General features: G+C 39.2%; 1 protein-coding gene across 1 annotated transcript in view; it reads left to right on the top strand.

Annotated features, from left to right (window-relative positions):
* Positions 1-286: 286 nt before the first annotated feature.
* Positions 287-12,375, top strand: part of LOC139443626 (uncharacterized protein SPEM3-like) — a 61,918-nt gene continuing 49,829 nt past the window's right edge. The window contains exon 1 of the mRNA XM_071224581.1: positions 287-972. Coding sequence (XP_071080682.1) covers positions 287-972 — 686 coding nt within the window. The remainder of the gene's footprint in view (positions 973-12,375) is intronic.

The following is a 12,375-nucleotide window of genomic DNA, read 5'->3' as shown; positions in this document are numbered from 1 at the left end:
TACGTATTTCAGGTGTGTATTACCAAGAAAAACCATATCAGGTTTTCAAAGTCACAAGGCCTGATTCCTGTGTGTGGCGTATTCCCATTGTTTACAACACAAAACATAATATTTAGAGAGCCGTACACCTGCTTTCCTTTTCATGCAAGTGCAAACAGGGAATAAGAAGGTTTTGTAAGATCTAGTCATGTTTAGGTGATTGCTTCAGATTTAAAGATATGTTGTGTCTGGCAAAACAACTGCTTCACACACATAATGTGCAGTCTTAAACGTAGTTGTCAGTGATATGGCACTCTTCATATCACTGTACCTGGTACCTACCTTCACCCTCACCCACACCCTCACCCTTACCCTGGCCCACACCCACACCCTCACCCTCACCCTTACCCTGGCCCACACCCACACCCACACCCACACCCACACCCTTACCCTGGCCAACACCCACACCCACACCCACACCCACACCCACACCCTTACCCTGGCCCACACCCACACCCACACCCACACCCACACCCACACCCTTACCCTGGCCAACACCCACACCCACACCCTTACCCTGGCCCACACCCACACCCACACCCACACCCACACCCACACCCTCACCCTCACCCTTACCCTGGCCAACACCCACACCCTTACCCTTACCCTGGCCAACACCCACACCCACACCCACACCCACACCCACACCCACACCCACACCCACACCCACACCCACACCCTGGCCCACACCCACACCCACACCCTTACCCTGGCCCACACCCACACCCACACCCTTACCCTGGCCCACACCCACACCCACACCCTTACCCTGGCCCACACCCACACCCACACCCTTACCCTGGCCCACACCCACACCTACACCCACACCCACACCCACACCCACACCCTCACCCTTACTCTTACCCTTACCCTGGCCTTACCCACACTCACACCCTTACCCTGGCCCACACCCACACCCACACCCACACCCTGGCCCACACCCACACCCACACCCTTACCCTGGCCAACACCCACACCCACACCCACACCCACACCCTCACCCTTACTCTTACCCTTACCCTGGCCTTACCCACACTCACACCCTTACCCTGGCCCACACCCACACCCACACCCTGGCCCACACCCACACCCACACCCTTACCCTGGCCAACACCCACACCCACACCCACACCCACACCCACACCCACACCCTGGCCCACACCCACACCCACACCCACACCAACACCCTTACCCTGGCCCACACCCATACCCACACCCACACCCTTACCCTGGCCCACACCCACACCCTCACCCTTACCCTGGCCAACACCCACACCCACACCCACACCCACACCCACTCCCACACCCACACCCACACCCACACCCACACCCACACCCACACCCTCAACCACACCCACACCCACATCCACACCCACAGACCACCTCATCAGTCTAGTGGTAGAGCGTCTGCCTGTAGAGCAGAAGGTCGTGGGTTCGAACCCATCTTAACAAGAAATGTTAACATATTGTACTTGTTGTTACCCTGCCTTTCAAAAGCGACATACAACCATACTCACTCACTATATACTGCAACAAACTGAGTATCAAACTCCTAATGCTGTTTATCCACAATCAATGTTTTTTTAGTTGTGATAATTTCTTATGTTAAACAGGTTATTATTTTTAACAAATATAATTACCAACCTTACACATGATTACCAAAACTTTATGGCAACAAATAAACTCCCAGCAAAAGGAATAAATACCCATGATCTCTTTTGGTCACATTAATATTTTTGAAAATATCAACTATAAATATCTTATTCTTAATATTCAGTTGATGCAATATTAGGACACAGCCATGAAAAAATATATATTAAAGTTTGTTAATTTTCATTTTTGTCATTAGCAAAAATATGAAATATTCTCAATCATGTCCATATTCTATATTTCGTAAGTATATCATAAGGAATTTTGTTTGTTAATCTTCTAAAAGTATTATTCAGTTATTTAAAAAAAATAATAGAAATAAGGATCCACCATTCATGTCCATATCCTTTTTGTGTAAATAAATCAGAAGGAAAACAATTACTTTGGTGCAGCCTCAGTAAAGTATGAGGTCTTCCCAAGTATTCATTGTTTCATTGAGAGCGAGGGGCCCCCTCAGTGCTAAAATGTTTGAATTGTTTTGTGATCAAATGGTTTACATCCAAATACCATATACTTGCGTTATTGTGATATGAGTTCGTATTGAGCTGTAACAAGGTGGGCGTATTTGACTGGTGGACTAACGAGGTTTACACATGTGATAGAATAAACCCAGGATATTGGCACATGAAAGCCTGCACAATGGATGAGACTTGGTTTGTGAATCAGCTCCATGCGGGGGGCTCCTGAGTCTATACACTCGTAGCCACCAGATATGAAATCTATAAACTGCCAACACGTAAGCTACCCCCAAGGTGTGTAGTCACTACAAGTAGGCTTAAATGTCTGACAGTGGAGTGGTAAAGTGGTTGAGATAAGGATTTTTGTAAAGTCATTCATTCATTCATTCATTCATTCATTCATTCATTCATTCATTCACTCTGCAATGTACACCTTCAAAGTACACCTGCAAAGTACACCTTCAAAGTACACCTGTAATGTACACCTTCAAAGTACACCTGTAATGTACACCTTCAAAGTACACCTGTAATGTACACCTTCAAAGTACACCTTCAATGTACAACTATGATGCACAACTACAATATACAATGTAGTCCCAGTCATCATCTCAGGGGCGGTCGGGTAGCCTAGTGGTTAAAGCGTTCACTCGTCACGCCGAAGACCCAGGTTCGATTCCCGACATGGGTACAATGTGTGAAGCCTATTTCTGGTGTCCCCCGCCGTGATATTGCTGGAATATTGCTAAAAGCGGCGTAAAACCATACTCACTCACTCACCCAGTCATCATCTCATGTCATCAGTCCCCGTCATCAGTTTGCATCAGTTCTTCATATTTGACCATTCAGGTGCCTTTGTATTCTAAGAGTGTCAGTTCCCTGTGCCACAGCCTGTATGTCTGTATCTCTATGTCTGTACATTTCTGTCTGTAAATCTGGGTCCGTATGTTCATCGGTCATATGACAACCTGGACTCACTTATGGCAATCATTTCCTGTGATTTTCCAAGACCAGTACTGACTATAATACAAGACTATAAATCATGGCCATTGACTGTTCAATTCCAGAGTACTGACAGCAGAAGGGTTATAGCTACTCACAGAGAGTGTCACCTTTTCCTAACACACAATCTCATTAACATGAAGGGGTCGTCAACCCCAAGACCTCCCAACACTTTTCAAACCATCACAAAAAGCAACCATTTAAGTCCAGAATTATGCTGAACGGCCCCCTAATATGTTTGCCTGGCTGTTTTTACTGCCCTATTCCCACCCAATCACATCAATGACTGGGCGATAAAACTGTCGTAATCTCTTCAACTGTCACCATCAATGACCGACCAACATGATTAGCATTTGCATACCTCAATAGCACCATACGTATCAAATCATAGGATTTGTTCTCAATTACTGTCACTTATTAGTGAGTGAGTGAGTGAGTTGGGTTTAATGCTGCTTTTAACATTATTCAAGTTATATCACGGCGTGTCAGCTCAATGTGGGAGGAAAGCCCAAAGTGATACAGGTCTCAGACGTTTACCATTTCGGTGAAACCCATGAGCATGGGTATGGTGCTTGACAAACCTAGAAACATAATCGGGGAGAACCGGGATTCAAACCCACAATCACAGGTTTCTGGCATGCCCAAGGGACACAACTCTGCGAATTGCGGCGCCTTAGATGCCACCCGTGCCCCCCTATCAATTATTAAAGATGTAAGATGAAATGGTTGATATATGCTATGATACAGAACTCATTTAAGATTTCAAATTTTTATTATTCTGCAACATTGTTACTGGTCCCGTTTTGTATTTTGTGATTCTCATTATATTTATAGTGCAGACTGATAATGCAAATATAATTCTTTCATTCCCAACATCTACAATCTAAATAAGTAGCCATTTATGACCCCAAAAAATAATAACAGTTGCCTCCACAAGACAAACAAATTATATGTGTCATGTGATGGCTGTAAATTTATAGAAAATGAACACATATTTTTAACTAATAAATAAATTGATAAAATGACAACTTGAATTTTTAATCTCGGGGGTACAAAAGTAAAGAAATGTTGCCTTTTTAAATGGGATGTTTTACAGTATTATCAGTATTTTACTCACAGTGACTTCTAAAGGTGCATGGATCATATATAACCTTCCTGACATCCCCATGGAGGCCCTGCCTATAGTAAGTTATATCACACACCCAGCTAATGTCACAACCAGCTAAGCAACCAAACATTCTGTCTCCAGGGGCTGGGATGTTCATAAAACATATAATGTGATCATTCTTCCAACACACTTTTTGAATTTTGCATGTCTTGAGGAACAGAAATTGTTTATTTATCCACAATCAAACCTTTTTTTCACATTTTTTTTTTTGTAACATGTTTTAGATAATTTCTCACTGTTTTTCAAAACCAATCAAAATAATTTTCAAATGCATATCCCCTGGCCCTATGAAAATTAAATGGTTGTTTCCTATCATGTACACTTCTTTTAAATGTCACTTTTATTTTTATTCAAGCCACAAACCACACATTGATTAATTTCTTTTTGTTTGCCCTTTTTCTTTGTTTTTGATTGTTTTAAGACATTACACCAAACAACAGTGGTTGCTAGTTTTAATTACTAATTGACCAGATTGAATACCGAGTAATTGTTTTATTTGGATGCAAACACTGACCACTGCACTACTAAATCTATCATATATTGTGTAATATGTATCAGAGAAGATGTAATGAAATAAAATAATCTATTATTAGAGATTTTAATGTATACTCATGTCTTTTAGGCCATTAATACATACTTTATTAATTAACAAAATTATTTCTTTGTATGTAAGGTATGACAGTCTTACAAAACTTCTTATTCTTTTTCTTTCTTTCTTCTTTATTATCTTTCTTCCTCATCTTCATTATCTTTCTTCAACTTCATTATCTTTCTTCTCCTTCTTCATTATCTTTCTGGGGGCTTGGGTGGCCCAGTCGTCTAAGGCGCCGCGATTCTCTGTGCAGAGTTGCACCCCTTGGGCATGCCAGAAACCTATGATAATGGGTTCGAATCGCGGTTCACCCCGATTATGTTTCTAGGTTTGTCAGCACCATACCCGTGCTCGTGGGTTTCACCGAAGTGGTAAACATCTGAGACCTGTATCACTTCGGGCTTTCCTCCCACATTAAGTTGACATGCCGTGACATTTCTGGAATAATGTTAAAAGCGGCGTTAAACCCAACTCACTCACTCACTATCTTTCTTGATCTTCATTATCTTTCTTTACCTTCAGTAATTTTCTTCTCCTTCTTCATTATCTTTCTCCATCTTCAGTAATTTTCTTCTCCTTCTTCATTATCTTTCTTCTTCTTCATTATCTTTCTCCATCTTCATTATCTTTCTTCATCTTTAGTATTTTTCTTCATCTTCATTATCTTTCTTCATCTTCATTATCTTTCTTCATCTTCAGTAATTTTCTTCTCCTTCTTCATTATCTTTCTCCATCTTCATTATTTTTCTTCATCTTCAGTAATTTTCTTCTCCTTCTTCATTATCTTTCTCCATCTTCATTATATTTCTTCATCTTCATTATCTTTCTCCATCTTCATAATCTTTCTTCATCTTCAGTAATTTTCTTTTCCATCTTTATTATCTTTCTTCATTTTCATTATCTTTCTTCTTCTTCATTATATTTCTTCATCTTCAGTAATTTTCTTCTCCTTCTTCATTATCTTTCTCCATCTTCATTATCTTTCTTCATCTTCAGTAATTTTCTTCTTCTTCTTCATTATCTTTCTTCATCTTCATTATCTTTCTCCATCTTCATAATCTTTCTTCATCTTCAGTAATTTTCTTCTCCATCTTTATTATCTTTCTTCATCTTCATTATCTTTCTTTATCTTCATTATCTTTCTCCATCTTCATTATCTTTCTTCATCTTCATTATCTTTCTCCATCTTTATTATCTTTCTTCATCTTTATTATCTTTCTTCATCTTCATTATCTTTCTCCATCTTCATAATCTTTCTTCATCTTCAGTAATTTTCTTCTCCATCTTTATTATCTTTCTTCATCTTCATTATATTTCTTCATTTTCATTATCTTTCTTCATCTTCAATATCTTTCTTCTCCTTCATTATCTTTCTTCATCTTCTTTATCTTTCTACTTCTTCTTCATTATCTTTCTTCTCCTTTTTCATTATCTTTCTTCATCTTCAATATCTTTCTTCTCCTTCTTCATTATCTTTCTTCATCTTCTTTATCTTTCTACTTCTTCTTCATTATCTTTCTTCATCTTCAATATCTGTCTTCTTCTTCATTATCTGTCTTCTTCATTATCTTTCTTCTTCATTATCTTTAAAAAAAATATATTATAAAGAAACACTTTGTCAATTTTGCATTTACCATACATCACTGCATATAAAACAAGTTTTTGAAACCTGCACCTGTCATATGAACATTAAAAGCAAAGTGTAGGCTAACCAACCAGAGAAAACTGGAATGGCAATTAGTATCAGAAATAGCATCAACTATGTGAGGAAAAATAATATTCAGCCATGTGTTGAAGATTCTCTGATCACCCGAAACCTGACATTCTTCCTTGAGACAGATCCATATTTGAGCAATGCATACTCAATCACAATAATAAAAGTGTGGCCCAGATTTGCCTGTTCCACAGCAGATGGTGACTCACCGTCACAAAGACACACATAAATCACGAGAAATATGTCAAATGTTTTATAATAAACTTTTTTTTCTGAAGTCACCACGCCCGCCAGTTGACCCCAAGATCTGCAGGGTAGGCGACTTCCTCACGACGGTCACAGACTGTTGATATAAACGAGACATTGATTTCATAAACATGCCACAAAGTAACAAATCCTTTTAATTAATTTCCCCACTGGTAAGTGTATGGACTGAGGGGCAAGTATTACATAAGTACATTGTTAGGTTGTAAGTACATGGCTAAGACAAATGAGACTATATTCACGGGGAGTCAATGAAACTTACAGTGAAGTCAATTACTTGGCTGATAAAGAAAGTAGAAAAGTAACGATTTATTGACAATGCCGTCATTATATTTTGATAGATTTCAATTCATGTTTACTTCTTGTTTTTTAAATAATTTAATCAAGATCACTATCATGAGTGACTGACTCTTTGTCCTTTTGTAAAACATTTTTTTGGCCGTCTTTGGGAACAGTTGATAGGAAGGTAGTTTGGGAGGAAGTTGCAAAAGCTGATACTATTTGCAGTGACTATTGCCAGCATTCAACTAATGTAAAAGTATTGTGAAAGAAAAATAACATGGTGATGGTATTCTAAATGTTTATACTTTCCAACAATGCTGAGCTTTTATCAGTTTAAACAGATCACTCGGGAACAAGTTGGAGATTAATGGGACATAGCTTTTTTTATGATATGGTGTCAATAAAATCTTCTGAAAATGTTCTGACTAAGTGCAATGGTATTACAAGGGATTGTGGTTATATACTACTCAATAAAGGTAAGGATCACCAGATTCTTTCATATTACCATAATTAATCTATCATGAGATTAACCATAGTAATATGAAAGATTTGGTGATCCTTAATGTTGTTTTGAGTAGTATATATATATAGGTGTTCTGGTCATTGTTTTTTTGGTTTATTAAAACTATCAATAGTAAAGCATGGTATGAGTGTCAATAATCGCTATTTGAACATGTCTTTATGTAATTGCCCCCACCCATAGTTTGATCAATAGACCAACAGTTTGATCAATTATTAACACCCCTAGCTAGTATCAGTTCATGTTGTAATTGACAGAACCATACTTTCAAAACCAGATTAATCATTTTCTTCTTGTCTCAATCAAAACCTTTCTAATGATTATTGTGAAATCATATGTTATATATACCATTTTTGCAATATTAAGCGCCCTCTCAGCTCCAATAAGTACCCCCAACCAAACTCTAGACCAATCTGAAAGTAATCTTTATAAGCTCCCCTTTTAGACCAAGACTTTACATGATGGAAAGCAGTTCTTGTATATATTACAAAAAACAACAGTATGGAATTGGAATATAATTGCATTTTGACTATTATCAAAAATATTTTAGTTTCGCTGACTTTTTTTCAGTTTCTTCACCACCACTCATCTTCCCGAGGCAAGGGTGTTAACTTGATATAAAAGTCCAGTTTCCACCCTTGCTGAACTAGGCTGTGACTATTACAAGTTATGCCCCTTCTATGTACCTCCTATTGACCAATCAGATTCTTTCTCTCATATCACTTGCATTTGCTTCAAACAAAATGGTGGCGCCCAGTCATGACAATCTGCTCAATAGTCAAGATCTGTATTGTAATAAAACTGGTCTTACGAGGCGAGGCGCATCATTTGATTAAAAGCATGAAAGAATTTGCAAAATTTCTGTCGACCCCCAGTTGGCGGTACACATACTTTGCAAATCCTGCAGTTGACTGAAATCTGCACATTGAAATCCGTGTTGTTTGCTAACCGGATGTCTAGTTTGGTACACAATTTGATTGGACCATGCTATAGACTCGGTAGTCCCGCCTAGTCCATAATTTCAGCCTAGTTTGGCAAGGGAGGAAACTGGACTTTTATAGTCAGTGAACTCCCTTGCCTCGGGAAGATGCCACCACACGATGTCGGGCAAAAAAATATATCTTGTTGTGTATGGTTTAATAATCGCCCCACCTATGATATATATCATTTAGGAACAGTTGATCTAATGGAGGTGGGAGGGGTTGAGAGAGAGTATTAGGGGATGTTTCACCAAAACATACTTGGTTCAAGTGGAGGTTCTTAACAGTTCACTGTCATAATATTGATCACATTCATGTTATTTTTCTTGAATGGTGACACAGATTGACTTTAGCTTGAACACATGTTAATTTAGGTAGACTATTTATAGGAAATTAAACTCTGGGTAATTAACCTTCGTTATAACTTGACTTGTTTATATGGGACTAATTCAGTTTAGAAAGGACATGGACACCAAATCAAAGGCTGAAATTTATTAATTAATTGGACATGAAGTAATAAACAAACAAAAACAATATTCGTATGGACAGTGTTTCCCACTCTGTGTACACTGTATGTTACAGTTGTGATTGAAGCATGAGGACTGTTATATGATAAGCAAATACAAAAAGAGACCAATTCAGATTATTAATCATATTTTAAACTGATCCACCGACCAAAGTAATAGAAGGTGTTTTCCCCAGTCACCCTCTGAGAATGACCTCAACCTTCATTTAAAGGAGGACTATGCTCCACTACTTTGGTTGCTGGGATCTATAGCCAGTTTTATCGTGTGTTGTTAAATGATAGAGTCCCATACTATTTGTTAAAATATGAATGTGATATATTGCTAGTTATTGTACTGTTAATTGTTGACAAGTTTAAACATATTAATTATTAATGTATGACATTTTCGATGTGACTATATATGTTTACTCACTCACTATGATCGATTTCCAACATGGGTAAAATGTGTAAAGCCAATTTCTGGTGTCCCCCACCGTGATATTGCTGGAATATTGCTAAAAGTGGCTCACTCAGTCACTCACTCACTCACTCACTCACTCAATTACTCACTCACTCACTCACTCACTCACTCACTCACTCAATTACTCACTCAATTACTCACTCACTCAATTACTCACTCACTCGTCATGGTTAAGACATTTCAGTGACTTGTTTCAATCGGAGACATCGTCTGTGTGTTTAGGTACATTTCTCATCACCCACTGGATTGACATGTACCATAAGGGAATTGGGTGGTCAGATGAACTGACTTGGTTGATGCTTCATATCCCATTGTGTAGATTGATGCTCATGGTATCAATCACTGGTATTGTCTGGTCCAGACCTGATTACTGACAGACAGCCGTAATATGGTTGGGATAGTGCTGAGTGCAGCGTTAAACAACAAACAAACAAACACCAAACAATATGAGTTTTAGACCACATATGACTTTAATGACTAAATAAAATTTGCAAGGATTGCCAATTGACCTGAGCCTCTTCTCCCTTTAATGAAAAAATTAAATCAGTATCATCCTTTGATAAATAGGTTTGGCTTTACTCAATTAGAGTAAAAAGTAAAAAGATGCCCCAAGGTTTTGGATGAAAATGTAAACATCTGGGAAGGGGAATAGCCAAATGGATATTCCTGACTCCAAGTGTTTACATTTTCAACCCAAATCAAGGCGAAGTATTTTATTCAACTTTTAAACCATCTAAATGAAAGAAATACGGGAAAGAAAAAAAACATTGGGATACCTTATTGTGGAGCAATACAGTAGTTGCGGAAAAAAACAAATTCGATGACAGCGGACGAGAGAAGACCATGTGCAGCATGCAGACAACTGAAATGAGTCACACATAACATTGAATACCCTTTCATTACCTACCACAGTGGTTCAGTGGGAAACAGTGGTTTACAATACTAAATTTATGTGAGGTTGCAGGTTCAAGTCATGTCATGGAATGTTCATATCAGAAAAATTGTGTTTTAACCAGTCAAAAGTCATCATTAGATTCATATTAAAGGGCTGTTCATACAAATCAACTGTCAGAAATAGGTCTTGCAATTCAAATGTAAAATCTCTCAGCAGGTCTCACTTGAAAGTAGCATGGGCAGAGCCAGCATTGTTAAAAGGGAGGGGTCCAAAATTTCAAAATCCTCTTTCAGATAATTTTACTGCCTACAACAAACTACATTTGGTTATCAAAGGGGGGGGGGGGGGGGGACCTTCTGGATCTGCCCATGAAGTAGTACCTCTCACAAGGTTACTATGAGTGGCAAAATACCTACAATACGTTAGACCAAAAGCAGTAGGTTTATAACTGAGCTTTGTAGTCGTCGAAATGAGTTGCACGTGACAAAATACATACAATACGATAGGCAAAAGCAGTAGGTTTTTAACCGAGCTTTGTAGCCATACAGTCGTCGAAATGTGTTGCATGTTGTGTGCGTCGTCTGTGACATCACGATCAGGAGATAGCAGCATTACATTGTGTGCCATGCGTTGCCCAGCGCAGTTGACCAGGACAGTGCACACTTTACATGATAGATATGGCGGATAGACATACACAGTGCCGTCAGCATGTCAGGCTGTCTGAATGTCTGTGGATTGGAGCAACCGTTCAAGCTCCAAACATGAGCAATGTGATACATTGTGTGGTCTTCTCAAGATGAAACACAGGTTGCTGTCATGGTTGTGTTTTCAAGCCTGTTGACACTTCTTACACTGGCAATTTGAACAAAGCCTGCCCTTGTCTGGAGACGCATGTTCACTGCAGGTTTTATAAACTGACCGTTTATTCTATGGGGTGTGATTAGAAGTAAATGCTAGGGTTTAAAGGAGGGTAGTGCTGCTTACATGTTTGTTCAGGAGAAAAGTTATTTTGGTACCTTGCTCGTTCTTTGACAAAAAAGCCACTTCAGTTCACAAACTATATTTCCCATTGAATGGAGCAAACTTGATGCCCCATTTTCCCTAAGTTAGTTTATTTGAACTTTGAATGATTACTGCTCAGTCTGTCAGTCTAATCAAGAAAATATAAACATTTTGAAAACAGTTTTAGTTTCCATGTGAATTGAATTTCTATGGGCTACAGATAATTTAAGAGATGCTTGTTACAAGAACTCGCTCATGAGGATCAGGTGGTTATAATGTGTGACCAGGTTAACTGTGACTGATTTGTTTCGTTCATACTATCAACCACTGGTATACTTGGATCCCCTGGCTCTAACTTTACAGATAGATGTGATATAGCTGGGATATTGCTGATGCAGCATTCTCTTACACAGATGCTGATTAAAGAATCTGACGGAAAATGATTTACGTAATCCCCCCCCCCCCCCCCCCCCACCATCTCTCTCTCTCTCTCTCTCTTGCTTCGATTCCCGACATGGGTACAGTGTGTGAAGCCCATTTCTGGTGTCCCCGCCATGATATTGCTGGAATATTGCTAAAAGTGGCGTAAAACCACACTCACTCACTCACCCTCTCTTATACCTCTCATAGTACAATGTGTGAAGCCCATTTCTGGTGTCCCCCGCCGTGATATTGCTGGAATATTGCTAAAAGTGGCGTAAAACCATACTCACTCACTCACTATACCTCTCATATACATATACCCTCTTTCGCTCCCTCTGTCCCTAGCTCTCTCTCTTTAGCTCTCTTTTTCTCGCTCTCTCTCTCTCCCTCCCTCTTCTCTCTC

The sequence above is a fragment of the Haliotis cracherodii genome, unplaced genomic scaffold, assembly GCF_022045235.1.
Source record: "Haliotis cracherodii isolate W230 unplaced genomic scaffold, xgHalCrac1.p SCAF_5, whole genome shotgun sequence".
NCBI lineage: Eukaryota > Metazoa > Mollusca > Gastropoda > Lepetellida > Haliotidae > Haliotis > Haliotis cracherodii.
This window is presented reverse-complemented; position numbering and strand designations above follow the sequence as displayed.